A 20,438-nucleotide genomic window follows, 5' to 3' on the forward strand; every position below is an offset into this window, starting at 1 on the left:
CAAAAAAAAAAAAAAAACAAACAACCACATGTAAGTTCTCCCAATTCATGTTGTCAAAATTATTACTGAACAGGCTATAAATGATTATGTTATTTTCATAGGACCTTTCATAATACGCTTTACTGTAGTTAAAGCTATATTTCACTTTCACACATGTATACAAAGACTACAGATATGTGTATATGACTCTTGTGAAAAACAGGTCTGTTTGTGGGCAAAATTTGGCTCACTGCAAACAAACATGTTCTTCTTTATCTGTCTTGCACCATGACAGTAGCTTATTAATGCTTGTTTTCAAGGTTATTGTTTTAACCTTTTCTCAGCTGGGGCTCAGTCTACTGAAGATTGAAACATTTCTTGCAATCCTCCCACTCCTTGCACATAACTATGTACCAGTCATTGTTCCTCAGTAGCACTTTGAATAGTATTGTCTCCAATTAGCAGGTTGTTGTATCATTTCTTACATGTATAGGATCTAAATCCCTTACTAATTACAGTATTTTTTTTTTAGCTAGCAGTGTTAATGCTCTTTAAGACATAACAGTGGATTTCCTTTTTTCAATTTGCTTTGCTTCTTTTCTATTTGCTTTTTTTTCCCCAATATGCTCTTTTTGTGAATCATTTTTCATATATTTGCAAGGAATGTGTTCTTATTTTGTTAGTGCTGGCTGAGGCAGATATGCAAAGAGGAGTCTGTCCATGTCACAGTGTGATTTAACAAAAAGTATCAGCTAACTCAACTAATAGCTATCGAATGTTAGCAATGAAACTGGAGAATAATAGAAAGTCACTGTGATAGGGCAGGATCTAGTCACTAGATAACATGTGCAGCTGTTACATACTGAGTAGTTCAGGCATATTTGCCCTAGATTAAACTCCCTCTTAACCAGATACAACCAAAATAGAGAAACTAAGAAGTTATATTTTTCCAGGGAGACAAAGACATGAGTAGAAAGTGGAGCTCTAGAAGCTCTTTGTGCTTTTATTTGTGCTCTTTGGATGGCAAACACTAGCTGATACCATTCCATGACAAATAAAATGAGTTTATGTCTGGGCAACTGCATGATCCCAGCGTGCTCTTTGCTGTCCGCACCATATGTTGTCTCTGCCTTCTTCCTTACACCAGTGATCATGTGGTAAGACAGTTCAACGGCTGATTTGGCTACAGACTGCTTTTTTTGGCTGGCTTGTCATTTGCATTAGATTTCTGTGCTACTCATTGCATGATCTCGAAGGCATAAATGCTGAGTACAACACAGAGATAGGAAACACGTAGTGGGGGTTGGCAAGGGAGGTAGGACCACTGGAACCTGATTTAAATAGGCTTAATCTGCAGTGGCACCAGAAAGCTCAGAGTTCGTGTAATGCCTAGGGACTTTAAGTGGTTTTGGCCTTTCCTGTACTTTTGTTTTCATGACGTTATTGCACAATGGACAGTAATAGTGAATGTGATTTATATATCAGATGAAATGTGGTTAATCCCATATTTTGTCTGCTTCTGTTGGCACACTTAAGGTGCTGCATAATTGTAGAGCTGTGAAACTTGTGGGACGTTAGTTCTTCTTACCTTTGGCCACAATCATCCTGTCTAGTTGAGGAAAGATGTTGTCATATTTTTAATATATTATAGAGGAACTGAAAAACTCATGTCATAGAAAAGATGGAGATCACTTGGAAACATCAGTCCAATTTCTCCTTATGAAATAAACTATGAGTTAATATTCTTGTAAACCTAGAGCCTTCATGCACTGCTGTATACTACTTTGTGTACAAAACGTGGAGTTCACCATTTGGGAGAAACTAAAACTTTTGTCTTGAAAAGATAAAACTGTAGGAGTAAGACAAGGCATTTCCTAACAAGTTTCCCTGGGATCAAAACATGTTTTGGTTTTGAGGGATTGTTGTGATTTAACCCCAGCTGGCAACTAAGTCTCACGCAGCCGCTCACTCACCAGCCCCCAGTGGGATGGGGGAGAGAATCAGAAAAGAAAGAGTGAGAAAAGTTGTGGGTTGTGATAAAGACAGTTTAATAAGTAAAGCAAAAGCTACTCACACAAGCAAAGCAAAACAAGGAATTCATTCAGTGCTTCCCATGGGCAGGCAGGTGTGCAGCCATCTCCAGGATCCATCATGCATAACAGTTACAAACACCATCACTCCGAATGTCCCCGTCTTTCCTCCTTCTTCCCACAAAACATATACTGAGCATGAGGTCATATGGTATGGAATATTCTTTTGGCCACTTTAGGTCAGCTGTCCCAGCTGTGTCTCCTCCCAAAATTTTGTTCACCTGCAGCCTTCTTGTAGAAGAGTCTTTGACTTGGTATAAACATTGCTTGGCAGGAACCAAAACATCAGTGTATCAACATTCTTCTGATACTAAATACAAAACACAGCACTGCACCAGCTCCTAGGAGGTAAATTAACTCTATTAGCTGAAACCAGGACAGAGACTTCGGTTTTTGTGAAAGCCATTGGTAGGGTAAATCATGATGACATTGATTTATATTCCGCCCAGAATATTTGGTTTCCGTATTAGAGAAAAAGTTCCAAATACGGGGAGAGTGGACTGTGAGCATATTATGAAAAAGTTCTCACTGGCAATTTTAAGAAGAAAGTAGGCAAGTCCCTATGAGAAATGGCCTCATGAGTATTTGGCTATGGTGTGTGGGAAAGGTCTAGATTGGTTTCAAAGCTGGTTTTACTAGTTCCATAATAATTTGGAAGGAGAATATAAACCTATGTGCTTAAGTACATTCATCTCAACATAAGAAAGAAAAATTTTTTTACAGTAAGAACAGTCATTCACTGGGGATGTGGTAGAGTCCCCATCACTGAAGGTTTTTACGATATGACTAGAAATGGTGCTGGATAATCTCATATAGACTCCCTTTTCCCATGAAGCATTGGGCCAGATGATCTTCTGAGAACCCTTCTAACCTGGGCTTTTTCTATGATTTTAAGTAAGCCTTTAATTCCTTTTCATGTGAAGGTAATGTTAAGAATCAACATAAAAACACTACAAAAAACTAGAAAGAAAATATACTCTATTCATACAATAAGAAGCTGGAATCCTGAAGCTGGGTCTTGAAGAGATTTCTGCCTGTCTGAATGGCCATATTTTTGCACAAAGTATCATAATAGTATTATCTGATGCATGCTCCATAGGAGTGTAAAAGAGTGCTCTCACAGCTGAAGTTCAGTTGATGGTTTTATGTAGAGCATTGAATGGAGTTGTAGCTCCATTGCTTTTTTGATTAGTCTTTCCTAGGCTGGATTCTCCAAGACTGTGTGAGAAGGAAAGGTGTTTTAAAAATCAGGAGGACCAAAAATAGACTAGTTTTTCCTTATGATTTTTTAGGAACAAGTAAGAAGGATCCTTTGAGAAGACCAGTAGATTATGGGCGAGTCCTCCTGAAGGAAGTAAATCATTTGGAGCTGAGTTTCATAGAGTTAAACAAAGGTGGATGAGAATGGGGTGAGAAATCCCTTCATTCCTTTCAGATTTTAAACACTGAATTTTTTCTAAAACTGCCTAAGCCATACCTTAAAATATTAGTGTTCAAAAAGCAGCTAATGAAAATTGTACTTGCAAGGCCTTTGACATCTGATTTTAAATGTGTTTTTATATTTTGATTTATTAAGAATCAGGTCTTGTTCCTTTTTTGTTATTATTTTATATGCCTTGGGTACCCACAATAGAGTAGATGCATGTTTTGATTTAGATTTTATTAGTTGCTGCTGGAGAGTGTTTTCTGATATTTTTCTCAACAACTTTCAGCCTCTGACAAGCAATCTCAAAGCCACTTCCAAGATGAAAGATCTCATTATGTTCTTTGTCTCCTAGAACCTGCATATTAACTTCGACAGAGTTCTCCGTAATGAGAAAAACTGAGCAGAATTTCCAAAACTAGTTGCATGCTAATCTAAAAGAAAGAAGCAAATACTATTGCATCAGAGATTCCAGTATCTACCTAGCATATAAGCAACACTAACATTCAAAAACTCGTTCTTGGTTGGTTTTTGGGTAAACATCTTTTCGTTTAGGCACCTAAACTCTTTTACCTTAGTTTATGTTGTGAAGTGTGCACACTTCCACTAATAGATCACAGTGTGAAACAGCTTATTTTCTCTTATAAGTCTGAGGACCTCCAAGTTTAAGAAGATTTAGGCATGGCATGCCTTACAGAGTTGTATAGCATGAAAGAATTAGCAGCATGAGGCTGTTGCATCCACAACCAATAGAGAGAAGGAAAAACAAACAAACCAACCCAAACAAAACATGACAACACCACCTCACTATAATTTAAATTCTGAAGGCAGCCAGGGCCTTGGCTTGTACTAGCTTGTTTTGCAAAGAGGGAGAGGGGGAAAGGTTCGCTTGAGACAAAAATTATTTGTCTACCAGAGCCAGGTATGCAAACAATAAATTCTAATTCAAAGCTCTACAGTGTCTGTAGACTTTACTTAGAAATGAATACCTTTGCTGAGAGGAATGATTGTGTTTCCAGGGTCAGTGCCCTCCCATTGGTAATGTGTAATTCTGTGTTATAAAATATTGGTTACACACTTCCCAGCATCTGTAGCCACTGTTTCAAAGGTAAATAATATTATATTTGTCTTGATTAATTAAGGCTAGGTGTACTGTAAGGCACTTTTAAGATGCTAGGTCTTTAGTAGAAAAAATATAATTATTCTACTTGGAAATTTGTACTTTAAAAAGTCTTTCATGGCAGATTGATCAGTATTTTAGTACATCATTTCAGTTTGCAAATGTCCTTGCACTTAAGTCTTTTACTAATGCTTGTGTATTCATGGATTTGAGAGAAATGAGCACTTATGTATTTCATAAGGTCCAGCACAACTATGAGTGTTGGTAGTTCAGCCATGATGTGAATAGCTGAATTGTTTTTGTCTGGTAGTAACTGATCAGGTTCAACATAGCATATTTGTACCATAGGGATCATCTCTAAATCTTTCTTGATAGTTCACATGCTGGAATTAATTTTTCATATATGGCAGTAGTTGGTTTGAGTCACTGACACTTTTTAGTGCAGAGGAGCCAATAATGGATAGCATGAGCAGAAATTAGTTGTGACATTTTTAAAACATATGGATAGCATGCAAGTTCCTACCTACTGTTCCTGGAAGAGCTGGTAAGAGCTGCCAGGGCCTTCTGAGCTCAGAAAACATTTGTTAGGTGGTTGCGCTCCCTTTGCACAAATTTTGGTGCCCTATGCATTCTCTTGTATGTGAAAGCACTAATACCATCTCATCCTGAAAAGAGATGAAGGCTAATGGTCCTACAAAGGGGTCCAAAGAAAGTCAATTAACTTATTGTTAGTGAATTTTGTCTTGTTCATTCATGTAGTTCCCACATATTTCATATCCATTTGAAGCCTGACTGTCTTCCTGGACCTGTGTCTTGGTCAGTCACAACAATCTTGCTGGTTTGGTTTGGTCTGTTTTTGATTGCTACTGTTTGCAAGCATGTTTCAGCCTTCCCAGGGATGGAGAGTCTTTGGTCTCTTATCTCTCTCTTTTTTTTAATGCCATCTAAACTGAAATGCAACTACAAACCTGGGCAGCTCTGAGACCATCATCTGAAGTGACATGACACTGATACTTGGATTTCTGAGGCTGTGTAAGTTTTTCCATTCTTCTAGCTTCTTCACTGCTTAGCTTAATCAATACAACATTTCTGCCACAAACCTGCAAGTAAAGTACTGTGTACTCAAAGTTATATAAGAAGTTGTCAAACGTGTCTAAGAGCATTAATAAATGTTCAAACCAAGCTCACACTTTTTGACTGACACCACTTGGTTTTCATTTGATTAACACTTTGGAAAGCCTACTTGGCTGTACCTGTGCTTGAGTTGTTGTATACAGCACAGTTGTACCATAAAGTAAACTTATATGACCCAATCTTGCTGGTTTATACAGCATTAGTCAGCAAGCTTTATCTTTGTAACAAGGAATTGCCACTGTCATGCTAATACTGATCTTTCTGGTAATCTCCTATGTCAATTTTCAAAGTAACCTTAGACTTCTACAGCACTTTGGAAGGTTATGAATTTTTACACAACCTAATGGTTGGAAAGTAAATTACATTAAGCTTGTTCTAAAGTAATTCAACCGGAAGAAAAGTCCCCAGAATGATTTATCTACGTTACTCTGTCATTTCCATCTCTTATTGCATGCTTCTATAGAGTTATTGTCTCTAATGTTTACGCTTGAGAGCAGAGCACATTCAACATCTTTTCCTTCCTTCAGTCGGAATGTTAGCTACATATAATGTGCAAATATTAGTAATCATGTAGTGCAGAAATTGTCAGTCACTTCAGTGACTCAAAACAGAAGAAATCTCTACCCTCGATACTCTAATCTCAATAGTCATGTTTACATAAGGTGATGGGAAAAATACTAGCAGAGTTATAGGGCTACAAAATATCTCTACTAAGCTTCAGAATCATGTCAAAGGAACACTAGGATGGTTGCAATGTGAAGCTTTCAAAAATAACAATTCTTAAGCAAAGGGTCACAGAGCAACTGTTCTCAGCCATTTGACAAAGGAAACTGCCTGAAGGTTGGTCTTCTGCACTGCTGGGGTCAGCAGAACTGCACACATGTGGGATAAGTAAAACAAATTAAACAAGGGGAGGATGATATTCCCCTTTCTCTGTATACCCTTTTTAGCATTTTGTAGGTTAGGAACTGCCTTGTCATGGAGTTCAACAATCTGTTGTGGTGTTTGGATGGTTTTTTTTCCTTTAATTTGTGCAATCACTTTTGAATCTATTTTTATTTTTGTCATCTGCAAAATACTACCACAACAGCAATGTGCCCTGCAACTTCAGTATCCATTTCCTCAAAATATTTTTGTTTCACTTCATATACTTTTACATTTACCTTGCCTGAGTTTAATTTTACTTTCCTCTCTTGCCTCTCCTCTCTTCCCTTTTCTCACTTGGGCTCAAATGTACTTATAGAAGGATACCATTTTATTTCTAATATTCTTCTTCAACTTGTGTTTTTAACTGTCCCTGCATCATCTGTTGGAGGAGGGGGATTTGGTTTTGCTAATCGCATACATTTATGCTGAGCCTCTATCACACTGTTTTCAGTTGTTGCCAGGAAACCAGTAAAGATTTTTCTCTTTGGCCTTTGCTTTTCTCTTAGCATACATCTTCATGTTATGAAGGTCTTGTTTCCGAAATTAAATGCTACCAGAATGGGCTTGTGAGATGCAGCTGTTGCTGCAAAGATAGCAAGCTGGAGTACAGTGTGGTCATCCTTACAGGGGCTTTTTGATAGTTACAGCTTGAATTAGTACTATGCATTGCTCAAAATAAATCAAGAGTAGCTTCTCAATCTGTGTGTTTTCTGATTGGACCATGAAGCAATCATTTATGGTATGTAAAAATGTATTCACTGTATCGTGTCTGTGTTTACCATCAAAATGTTTGCAGTTATGATACAGACTTTAGTTGAATATGACATAATCTTCTTCCCACTGGACCCTAGCAAATTCAGTGTACAGGGGTACTTATGCTCACGTAAGCATGTGTAGAATATTTCACTATCCTTTTCATTGTGTTGTTTCTTCTTTCGCTTATTGAACACTAGCTGAGACCTCATCTAGGGACAAACTTGTCTCTTTTTTTTTTTTCTTTTTCCTATTGTATTAACTCTGAAGTAAGAGTGCTTCATGAATACTCAAAAATAAATATTCATGATGCTCACAGAAGGAGGAATAGTTTAGTTCCCATTTTATAGATGAAGAAATGAGGCAGAGGTAAGAACAAAACGTCCACTTATTTTTCTGTTAGCTTGTGGCACACACAACCTATTGGTTGTTTTTTGTTTTGTTTTTGTTTTGTTTGGGGTTTTTATTTGTTTGTTTGGGCTTGTTTGTTTGTTGTGTCTTGTTTTGTGGGGTTTTTTTAAGAGTATTTTTCACTGTGTATCACTTAATATATATCAGTATCATTATGAACAAGATTAGATGTCAAAGGCTCAAACTAAGTTCCCAGAAAACGAGATGCATGCCAGCCCTGCCCTGCTCTCTCTCATGCTGAGTGGCTTTGTGGAACATCAGTTGTAGGATCTAAATATTCTAGGTAGTTTGAAGCAGCTTAAAATAGGAGACTATCATTTTTCTCTTGAATCCAAGCCTTATTTGCTCCATTCATTTTGTCACATAAGAGAGGTCCTACAGCAACAGTCTTTATTCCAAGGACCTGATCCTCCCCTCCAGCAGAACTGTCCACTGTGCTTCATATGACCCTGTTACTGTCTAGTACAGCTTTCAGTTTGATCTTTCGTTGTTTTCATACAGGAGTAGCCTGCTTGCCTGTGCATTCACCATGCTTCATGTCAGTATTCAGCCATGTTCATGATCAACTCCTCATCATTTCCAGTTTACATGTATTTTATACTGCAAATCTCATTTATTTCCCGTTTTGTCTCGTCTTGCTGCCCCACACTCATCTCTTGGGCTTTCCTGGGTGTGCATCCAGTTAGCTACTTCAGATGGGCTTCTGAAGTCATGGCAGCACTTTTTCCTTCAGCTTAGAGTAAGTGCCTTGAAAGGACTGGCACGGACATCCACGATGTGATGATGGGGACTAGAAGTGCTCATGCTGCCTTCTGGCCTTGCTTCCATAGGGATCCCAGTGTGCAGCTGCAAGCAGGCCAGGTATGCAGCCCTGGTCCTGTACCCTGTTGCCATCCCAGATGGCTCTGAACTGGTCAGTGTCTGTGTGTGTTCTCAAGCTAATTCTGTCTGTCCTGTGTGGTTTGTAGAAGAAAGAGAAGTCCTACAGACCTGGTTCTCCACTAGTTCAAGATGCCACAGGGGACTAATATAGCTGTATCCCTGTCCTTCACAGACAGCTGGTGATATATACACTGGAGAAATAAGATGATACTTGTAGTCTAGTCCCTCTGGGACACTAAAATCCTCTGTGATTTCAGTGTGCTGTCACTTTTATTGACTGTATATTGCATGTGTCCTTCACCCAGCTGAAAACATAGAATCTTTGGAGTTGCAGCTTCTTTTGATTTTGCTTTCTACATTTCAAATAAGCTGTTTGGATGAAAGTCAATCTGTTAAAAAGCTGCTAACTGACAAGCCATTGATTTATAAACCCTATGTATTTCCCCAAAGACAAAGCATTTTTTTCCTCACATGCTTTTTATTTTTCCTCAGTGCACTGTATGGATTTTTCCGCTTTTTGTCATTGAGGCATGTCCATTAGCCTCTTTAAAATGTCTCCATTTTAATGTATGAAGTATCTGCACGATGAAATCAGGATGCTGAAGCCCTCAAAAATGCATCTGACAGGTTGGTCAGAATAGTAAATCAAGCATGAGAGTCTTCATTCTGCTACAATTTCTGGTCTATATTCTTAATTTTATAAAAGAAAAGACTGTAAAAGTGCCTTGTTCTGTTAAGAACCTTAGACCTGTGGTAAGACACAAAAGTTCAGCTTCAGTTATTATTTGGACTCAGAAAGCAAGAAGAAATTCCCAGGGTCCCAATCTGCAACAACTATCCACAATCTTTGTCTACCTTTGGATTGTGTATCGTAAATTAATACCTGCAGAAGCTCTAGACCACGCTAAATAAAATTAGAGGGTGAAGGAGAGAGAGGAAGAGTGATGTGGGGGGAAAGTAGTGCAGAAAATGAAATAACATGGAGGAATGAATCAGAGAAGGAGAGAAACAGAAAATTGAGTAATTAATTTAGGAAAATATCAGAAAAGAATGCTGGCAAAAATTCAAGCATGTTCTTGGTGGGCTTGTGGCAACATAGATGAAAGGAGAGAAAAATAATTGCAATTGAGATAAGAATGATCTGGAAAAAAAAAATAGAAAAGCCAAAGGCTGACTTCATGGGATAATAGGACAGGATCAAAGGAAAGAGACAGGGACAGATGCTGAGAGCAAGTGAGGAGAAGTAGTGAAAGGAAATGGCTGGGCCACTGGCAGACCTGGGTTGCTTCTGGCGAACCTTCTGCTTTTCTTGGGTGGCCACAGCCACCTCCAGTAGTGCTCTTGGCTTTTGGTAGCCTGGAGATAATATTGTAGGGCTTCTCAGAGAATCAGTTAATGAAAGTGCAGAAAATAAATAAATTCTATTATGAAAGTATTGTAAAAATAAAAAACCGTAGCTTAGGACCAAGTAATACTGCCCTCTGAGGAGTCATATTCTGTCCTCACCTCTTTGCCTGCCCTGTAGCATGCTTTCTTGCCTTCCAGAATTGAGATTTCTCCTTCACGGGAAGGAAACCAACAGAACTCAAAGCAGAGCTACAGATGTCTGAGGACCACACTTTGGGAATGATTGCACAAGTGTTTTCATTGCTAGTCAGCATATTTAAAAGTGGCTGTTGCCAAGAATTATTATTTTAGAATCTATAAATATCAGAATTAAATCATGTTGGTAAGTTAAAATGAAAGATAGGGATAAATAATCGCTGCATTTTTGGTAGGGATTTAGCCTTCTTCATTCACAGAAGGTTGTTATTCTAGTTCCTGACATGTTAAGATGAAAAAGCGTCCCCGAATTCTTGGATGTTTCATTTAAAATTTTATGACCTGATTTAGTGCTTCATAATGCTAATCCAAATACAGAGAAGAGTCTTTGAAGGGGGGTGGGATAAGCAGTGTGTGAGTTTACTAATCTGTCTATTATGTTTAAAATAGGGTTGTCATTTTTTTACAGTAAAAGTGTATGCAATTATAATTAGGCAAAGAAAGAAAACCACAATCCAACTTTAGTAATGCTTTTACTGATAGTATTACAGTCTTCCTTTAAGCAGTAAAATGCTTTGTTGCCTGAATCAACTGAGAAAATTACTTTTCCCAATCTCTAAAGCAATCACTTTTATAGCTTCATCTAGTAAATGAGCAGCCTACTCTCCAATAATGAAGGACAAAAAAAGATGTGGAAGTTTTTTTCAAACATTCTATCAAACTTTGTTGTACACTATTTATCTTACAGAACCTACTGAATCATCAGACTCACAAAACAGATACTCAGAAAATGCTATTTAGAGGAATGCTGAGTTTTGCTAAGGGGAAATAATTCATCAGTGCTCTCATTATTCAAAGTTTTATCCAAAATAATCTATGACTATTGATATGAAACACCTTAAATAGCTCAAAAATAAGTAAAAATTTAACCGGAAAACACTGATTCAGAGTCAAGTCAGTGCAGAATGTGGAGATTTCTCTCATGTTTGCTGCATCAGGCAGCAAAACCTGTTAAAAGAGGCATGGAATATTTGCTACTTTCAACAAAAATTATTAGAGGGCAAAGAAAAGCTGTTTGCGTATTTGAAGTTACAATATATTCTTGTGTATAGACTCAATATCAACTTTTTTTAAGACAATCTAAAATGGGAGTTCTAAACTTTGTCTCAAACAGGAGGGGTTTCTATAGCAGATATAGTACAGAAATCACTGACTTCAGAGACCAAATCCAGGCAGGAAAGTTTAGAGTTGAAGCACATCTGCTTTCCTGACTTGTTCCATATCATGAACTGCAGTGTTGACTGCTGGCGTTTGTGGGGTACTTGCTTGTCAAGTATCTACTGAGTGGCAACATGTGCCTTGCAATGGATGTGTCTTTGTTAAGAACAGGATAGACAGTTTCAGGTAGAAAACATAGAATGTAAATTTCTACAGTAGCTATTAAAAATCTTAAATAAAAAAATCAATTATACAACACAGGTTTTAAGAAAAAGTGGGAAGAAAAAATTCTTATGGTGCAAATAATAAAGGCCCAGGGGGTAACCAGGTTAATTTTACTTTTGAAATAGATATTGTTAAATACTCTGCATTAGAGAAAGGGGTATTAGGCTTCAGATCGTGTTTCTAAATACTGTCGTTTTCTTAACATGAGCTGCAATGCATTTTGTGTTTTTCCTTATGGAATCTCAGTGCTATATGTGTTTATTGAAACACACTGTCTTGTGGGTGAAAATGAGAAAGCCAGGAGTTTGTTCTGGAAACTGAATTTCTGTCTTTGGAAGGACCAAGTGTCTCTAGTCGTAGGAGTTTCTTCCTTGTTTACAGTGTAAAATTCTGTGCATAGGTTAATTAAACATGCATACACATGGTTAATCAGCTGAGTTAGGTGCTATTCACAGGGAAGCTCAGGTAGAGCATGCCCGTGCTGTATCAGTTCTGTAGGTAAAGAAAAGGTCTTTTATCTCTGTGCTATTGTATTTGTCACAGTTTGCCCACCCAACATTAATATGGAGCTTTAGCTTTTTGTCAGTGAATCAGAAATTATGTTTAGCTGGGTGGCTAAGTCTTATAAAGAAATGTTGACAGGTCTTTCTTTCATCTCTCCTTTGACATGGAATGGGAAGCGTTTTGATTGTAGGTCCATTTTTCTGCTGAGTCAATCAAAAGGGCCCAGCAAGCAGCACAAAATGCATTTACATGGGTGAGAGCCTTAACACGCTTACACTGAACTTTGTGTACAGCAGACTACATAGCTGAAAAATCAGTATTTTGATTTCTTGGACTAGCAACAAAGGCCAACATTTGACATCTCTGAAGCCACTGTAAGGGTATATTTAGATAAATGTTATCTTGGGAACTAAATAGCTTCCAAGATATTGTTGAAGTTAAACAAGCAATTGAAATAAATTAATTCTGACCTTTCCTTTGTTCTCAATCATCTGCCATCCTGCATCCAGTGAGCAAACTGCGCACAGGAGTTTAAGAGCAGGAAAATGTCATCACAAGCAAATGCCAGCATTGCCCTCCAATCAGCTTTGTTTGCATGCAGCAAAGGATTATGCAAGATAAAAGGCAAACAAGTACTGGGGTTTGCCACCTGTATTTTCTCAGAGGCCCGATTTTGAAAGGAGCAGAGGCTGCCATTATGCAGTTATACCTTTGAATGGCAGCACTGGCTTAAGTGGTTCCTGTGTCTTGTTGCCCTCAGCCACAAGCCACTCATTCCTGTGCTTGCTCCGTGCCTTCAATTGTGTCAGAAAAATTGTTTACAGCCACAAGGTGAGCTGGACTAGTGAATTGTTCTTCATTTAAAATAATGATTTTATTTTTATTTATTTTTAACCTGGATTTATTTTCTAATCCAATTCATTCCTTGAACCCAGAAAAAGCTACTTGGGCACAGCTGAGGTGATGGAGAGAAAGAGGAGGGTCGCTGAAAATGACATTTGTTCATGCCATTATTACTGAGGTTTTTTTATTGTTTTAACCATGCCAGTTGTAATTCCTTAGTACCTTGTTTTCAGAGAAATGGCTTTTGTAATGCTCATTTCTCACTGTTTCCTTTCCTTCATGCTCTCTCCTGTCCCCACACTCAGCTCTTGCCTGCCTTAGCCGTGTGAATAGAGCAGTTTCTGTGGCTCTGCTGGCTCACAGAAACTATTTTAATCCATTGAATGAGTGAAAAACAAAGTAAAAAAAAACCACTGGTGAATGCAGAGAATATTTGTTCTCCGTGATTGTACAGGACAGAGCCTGTTACAGTTTACTGGGGAAGAAAGGCAACTGGGCAAGAAGCAGGCTTAGGGCCTGGAGAGGGTGCCGGGAAGTCAGCCAGCAGCGATGGAGACCTCTCCTCGCATCCTCAGCTCTGCACGGAGATCCTTGAGTGTAGCCTGTCTACCCAGGGGAGCTCTCATAGCAACGTTTTCTCCAAGCTTCAGCCAGGTGTGGACACATGAGCTAGCTGGGGAACCTGCCAGTGGAGATGAGCAGCGGCAGTGTGATGTGAGCACAGAGGTTTGCTGTGTTTTCCCTGAACCACCCACGCTGCAGACCTGAGTATGTGAGCCCGTGCATTGCAATTCCAGTGGCTCCTGAGGGCACCATGTGTCTCATGAGACAGACCAGAGGAACTCATGGAGCTACAGTCAGAGATTCCTCTCCTCTGCATCATTTTCCTCAAAATCGTCTTTGTATCAATGACCTCCGATGGTGTAAAATAAGGCAGTAAGCATTACAGTAATTTTTCGTGCTAATATCTCCATCAGAAACAGCCTCATTTTACTACAGGTAGCATTAACTTTGGGGACCAGTGTTGCTTTAAGAAGCTCTGTGTGCACATAGTTTATGGCTGATTGTACATTGGGAGTGAGTGGGAATTTCATTCAGAAATAAAGATATGTTTGTCATGCAGGTAGTTCGAGTGCTACAGTTTAAAGCAGGCCAAGGTGGTATGAGCAGAAGTTGTATTGAGAAAGCTTCCTGGGGATTGCTTGGGTTTATATTAGAACATAATTTTGTTCTATGATTTCATTTTTTGTGTGTGGCAGTTGTATATGAAGCTGCTAAAGAAAAGGGACCCTGGTTTTAATTGTACATCTATTTTTTTAAGTACTCTGGGCTTGGACTGATGACTAGCACATAATCCCAGAGTGGGAGGATTTAGTCCTGATAGTTTTTTAAAAAGAGAGGTGTGTGTGTGAGAAGAAGAGGGGACTGTAAGCAAAACAGCTGATTCAAAGTTAAGGTATTACCATTAGAGATTTCCCTAGAAGTCTTGGAGTGTTCTCTCTTTAAAAGAAGTCTGAATCATTAATCCTTCTGGGGCCAGGCAGACTTTTAAATTGCATTTCAAATCCAGTATTCCATAAAGAGCACAGAAATAGTAAATAGGCTAATTTGTCTTTTAATCATTCAGAGACATAGTAAAAAGTACTTTGTTGTCAAGTTGTGCGTTCGTCTGCTTTTGTACTTGTCCTCCTCTGAGTGCTGGCAGGTCACGCTAATGGGGCTTCTGGAACAACTCCAGTCTTTTTGCAACCAGTCAAGAAAAAAGCATGAAAATTCCTGGGGAGATGATCCTCTGCCTGGTTCACTTGTGTCTGCCCAATGTGAGACAGCTACTCCGCCACTTTTGAGCAGGGTATGGAAAACTCTCGATTTTTGTCTTCAGTGGAATAAAAATTTTTATCCATGGGTGTACTTGATGCTAAGACTTGTAATTGAAAGCAAATATATACAATGAAACTATTTCAAGATGTAGGAAAGGAGACTTTAACTTTATATACCTATATGTGTACACATGCATATCCTAATGAGCAATTCGCATTTTAAAAAGTAAGTTTGAGACCTAACAGTAATAAAGGATCTTTTGATGATCTTTCTGAGTTAGTACATGGTGATTAACTGCATCTACACTGATCTGAAAACCCAGTTTAGCTGAAAGAATGCAGGAGGTCTGGGACATGATGGCGAGTACCGCACATGCTGCTTCCCACCCCTGTGGTGACCTCCCTGTGAGGCTGTGCAGGGTGCTGTGCAGGCTGCTCCAGCACCAGCTGTGTTCAAGGGTACATGTGCTTGTGAGCCCTGGGGTTCATGGGATAGCTAAGTCTGCTCTTTACTCTGGCTTGAGGCCACCCTCCAAAAGGTATAGATCAAAATGTGTGTCTTTGTGTGCCAAGTGACGGTTTGCAGTGGGCTGAAACAGAGAGGCCACAGCTCACATTCTCAGACTCCTTTTTAAAGGTCTCATTGCTTTGAGTATTTGCTTGGGAATACATGGAATTTGGAGAGGGTGAAAACCAGTGCTGTGGGTAAAGGATATGGACATGATGATAAATGAAGGGAAGGCAAGAATGGGATAAGCAGAGGAGGGCAGCTATTCCTACCATAAGCCAGCTTGTTGATGACATGAGGAATAGTGGCTGGAAGATGCACAGTGGATTGGATGTGGTGCACGAGCTTTTATCAGGTTCACCGGATCACAGAAAGATACAACAGCCACCTAAGCAGTGTGCCTTTGCTGGCCAAACCCATTTCATATACTAGTGCTTCTTTGTATCCTGCTGTCCCTTCTGCTTTGAAATCACTCTACAACCTCCCACTCCACCATCCTACCAACAGCTCTGTGCAGCTACTCCTGCCCCAATGCACTTCCTTTTCCACTGCCTGCTGTGCCTCTGCAGTTTGCGCTTGACAAGCTCTGTTTTCCCAAAATGGGGAAAGCCGCTGTTCATCTCTTCTACCTTTACAATTCTTCCATTTCTGGCTCCACAAACCTTTCTCCTAGGGCTCTGCATGAAGCACAGTCCCAACATGTACCATCAGATCATCCATCTCCATTTCTCTCCACTCTCTTTGCTGCTGCAGCACTGTTCCTGCAGTTTGCGCTAATGAAGTCAGGGCTCTTGGTGGCTTTCTCATCCTTGCCCTGCCTGTTCTGAATCATCCATCACAGTTGCTGCAACCTCCCAGATATCTCTGTCTGGCTCTGCTTTCAATCCTTAAGTCCTTCCCCTTTCCCGTTTTTCTTCCTCTCTGGTTTTAAAAACACTATAGTTAAAGTAAGAAAGTTGTGAAGACAGAAGGCCAATTTTAGCCGCGGTACAAGCAAATGCAGCTTGGGCGTTATGTTTGCTAACTCCAGAGTGAGTTTAGCCTGTAACTGGCACTGTTGAAAGCTGTTGTAGGCAGAACTTGCATGTTTGCTTTCAAGCAGCTGTGATAATAGCTCAACAGTTGTTCTGTCTGGGTCTTCTTTACCAAAAAAGGTTTACTGTATCCACCAGAGAGGTGATTTGCCTCGATGACATTACTCTTGTACCAAGACAACCTGTTAATAGTCTGGACTGCTCACAGGCATTGGATGCAAAGCCTCCTGGTGCACCTTCTCCGGATTGTTGCATAAACCTGATATGGAAGCCAAGTGGCTATCTTGTGAGCCCCGGCCTCCTGCAGTCTGCCATGTTCTTCAGTCTTCCAGTTTGTGTAGCTGTCTGGTGACCTTGCTTGAGCAGCAGTAAAATCCGCAGCTAGCATGTACGGTAACATGGCTGCGCCAAGGTGCACTTCTTGATGACCCACACTTTTTCACGCTAGCATGTATATCTGCAGAGTCTTCAACTAGCTGCTCAGTGCATTTTGACTCAAGCGAATAGAATAGGTCCTAGCCTTAGGCTCCTGTTCTTGTAGTCAAGCTTGCCCTGTGGCCTTCATGACATTGTTAGGGGAGTGCCAGGGAGCATGCAGCTAGACCGAAAAGGAGGTTGCAAGGCTAGAAATTATAAATGGTACTTGCTTGTGCCACCCTTCTGCTTTGGGATTACTTCAGGAATTTGATTTCTTTTGCAAATGGATTTCTTTTGTTTTGATCCGTACAGTGGTCTTTTTTCCTGCAGAAAGAGGGGAAGCTGGCCCAACATTTAGAAGGCACAGTTTTATGGGACAGGCAAATCAACTTGAATTTTAAGTGGCAGCGCTGGTTTTCTGCAAGACCTCACCCTGCAGTTTAATCTTTCGTGAAACAAAATCATTAGATTTATTTTTTAAGTGTCTAGCATCTGTATTAGCAATCAAACCTACAAATTGTGCTTTCTGGTTGAACTTGATAAACCTGCAGCTTTGTGTAATTTAGATGGCAGCATGATAAAGAGTTCTGTTATAGCTTCACATATTGATCAGTCCAATTTAATTTCCTCGTGGGACCTGGACCACACTGGGGATGATGGATTGTGCTGAAGCCTTGATAAGCTTATTTTAACAAAACACCTCTAGGGCTTCTAGAGCAGAGGCAATTATCAATACTGATGCATGTTTCCTTTCATCAAAAGCTAAGGGAACATTAATAGGCTGCACAGCAGCTGCTGCTTCCAACACATGACTTTTCTTTAATTAACTTGGAGATACTCTTTCCTCAGCTTTATGAGTTGGCTTTTTCCAGAAGAAAAAGAGATTGGGTTCCAGGTTTTGATTTTAATACTATGTGTGATTCCACTTTCTCCCGTACCGTGTGCTGCTTTGGTAACTGAAGCCTATAATATAGCATGATGGTCCCATCCCACTGCTTATACCGATGTCTAAACTGCCCACAAATCCTGGCGTTTTACAACTTTTGAATTTTGTGTGAAGTTACTATATCTGCTATTTTTAATGTTAGTATTACTGGTGAAATAGTCTCCTATTTTAACTTTGGTAATCAGCATTTTTGTCTTCAGCACTGGATATTTCAAAAATGTTTTAAAACTGTATTTATTTTAGGCTTTTAGTTATGAAGAAAGGAAGATCATTGTTGCTTCCAACTGTTTTACCTTTCCTGTACAAAAATCCTAATATTTCATTGATAACATGTTTTATGTAGGTGTGCTGTGGGTGTTAAATTCATACTGCTTTTTAATGTTGCAGTTTGGATGTATGGAAAGAAAATACAAATAAGGCAAAGTGCTATATTAAACTTTATTTTAAACACAGCTTTCAGATAAGCTGCTAGAAGTCTAGCACCTTACAGAATTGTTTTCCTTAGCTAGTAGAAGGAGTTGCTTTTGTTTTGTTTATTCATCAGAAAACAATTTAAACCATGGAACACCTGCTATAGTGTTTTCTGATTTCTTTTCCATTTCACACATGATCTAATTAATTAGCAGAGTTCTGCTCATTAATGTGTGGATTGAGAGTCAGGAGCAACATGTTCCAAGGAATACTGGAAAACAGCTTTGTTTCTAAGCATAGATGAATGTGGATGGGTGATAGGTAGAAAAAAAAAACGAAAAAGTAACTGGGTTGCAGCAAATATAATTTTACAATGGATAAAGTTCTGTCACTTGCTCAAAATTCTATGTTGCATGTTTGATGCTTTATGAAAAATGTCACTTTACCTGATTTTTCTTCTTTCCTTGATGTCTGAAATTCTAGAATCACTCATTCAAGCAAGAATGACAATTTTCATAATAAGAAAGAAATATTTAGCACTGGAAACTGTTCCTTAAAATTGCAAGTCAAGTGTTTCTTAGAAGATCAGAAATAGGCAACTAGATGAAAAGAAATACATTTTAGTTCTCTAGGTATCCTGGAATTCTTTTGAAGTGGTGACTCATACCCAGCCATGACTGGAATTGATGGTACCGAAGATCCCATGACTGTTTAATGGGTGATGGCTGGTACCGTTACTGCCCTCCAGGCTGCCGTTTACTGTCACTTCTCTTCCCCGGTTACTGTCATGACTAAAATGTGAAGATGAGTGAGTTACTTTAAATTACCTTCAGCAATGATTAATTCTGATTAATCACCTAATCTTCCAAACACTGGAGTACTGAAAGAACAAACATGATGGGAGAAATCCCCTAAACTCACCTGATATTAAGTATATTCTGGATATAGTCCTGCAGACATACTGATGGGGCCAATTCAGACTTTCCTACCGATGTGGTTTAGCCAGCGTGCTTTTACCCAACAAGTAGGTTTTTTTATTTCAGTGGCCTATAATCTTTATTAAAACTGTGCAATTCAAAGTTAGTTTAATGGCACAGATTAGCAGGATTAAAAGCAGTTTCAACATACTTTATGCCTTTACTTACCTCCTGACTCCTTAACTCTCCATCCATATTCCTCTTGTCAGGGCCTGTTCCATGCGACAGCCCACCACAGGCCACCTGCTCCGAAGCATTGCCCAGGAACAGTCTGCTTTTCAGTGAGGGGTTGTAATTGGGTTTGTATTTTAAAGGTCATTACTATAATATGCAGCAGGTTTGATTTACAGAAAAGAGCTTTAAAATTAAACTGGTTTTAGGAATACACAGTGCTGGAAAAAAATAGCAAATATTTAATTCTAAAATGGAAGAAAATTAAGTTAATGGAATAATGCACGAGAATGTTCCCTATACCTCCTTTTCTGGAATATATGTTAATTAAGGTCTTAAACAATGGGACAGTAATGTTGTTTATCCTTATTTTAAACCTTAATGGTGTGACTAATTACATCCCTCACTAGTTTTGGAAGCTGAGGCTCTGAAATGTGAAATTGTTTCTATTTTACAAATGTAAATTATTTTAAAAAATGCTATTTATTATTTTATCCTTAATTCTCTAGGTGCCGAAGTATTGTATATGAACATGTCAGCATATAATGAAGGTCGGCTTCAATCATCTTTCTGGATTGTTGATAAACAGCACGTGTACATTGGAAGTGCCAGCCTAGACTGGAGATCATTGGGACAGGTAATTTAATTGAAAAACTAATCCTATACCCTTTGAGGGTATAATGAAGAGAATAAGTAATGTTTTGAGGCCAGCAAGTGGAGGTGGATAGCATTCTTTTTCTGACAGTTTGTTGGCAGAAGTGGCAGCGTTAAAAACTGTGTTGCCACAGTTTTGATGACTCTTCTGTGTTGGCAAAAGAATATTACTATAAATTTTACTTCTTTTCCTTGGAATAGCTATCCTCAGCAGTTATGCTTTGGGTTAAATTAAAATAATATGACAGCCTTTGTTGATTTCTGTGATTATTTTGTTGTTTGAAGATTGCAGCTTCTGGTTTACTTTTTTTAAAAAAAATAAAAGTGAACAAACCAGTTGGAAAACAAACTTCAATGGAAGCTCCCTGGTAATGTCATGTGTGTGACCTAGTCCTTCTCATGTGCCATTTAAATAAGGAAAAGCAAAATTTGGGAATACTTGCAAACTA

The 20,438-nt window shown here is 38.9% G+C and overlaps 1 protein-coding gene across 8 annotated transcripts in view; it reads left to right on the top strand.

Moving 5' to 3' along the window:
• PLD5 (phospholipase D family member 5) overlaps positions 1–20,438 on the top strand; it is a 175,347-nt gene that overhangs the window by 117,733 nt on the left and 37,176 nt on the right. For 7 of the 8 annotated variants that reach the window (XM_065835115.2, XM_071806226.1, XM_071806222.1 and 4 more), the window contains one exon: positions 19,845–19,972. In XM_065835115.2, the coding sequence (XP_065691187.2) occupies positions 19,845–19,972 (128 nt within the window). Of the gene's footprint in view, positions 1–13,101; positions 14,904–19,844; positions 19,973–20,438 lie in introns of those variants that run through there. The other variant, XM_071806229.1, reaches the window with a different exon arrangement.

Source organism: Patagioenas fasciata, chromosome 3 (assembly GCF_037038585.1).
Source record: "Patagioenas fasciata isolate bPatFas1 chromosome 3, bPatFas1.hap1, whole genome shotgun sequence".
In the NCBI taxonomy this organism is placed as follows: Eukaryota; Metazoa; Chordata; class Aves; order Columbiformes; family Columbidae; genus Patagioenas; species Patagioenas fasciata.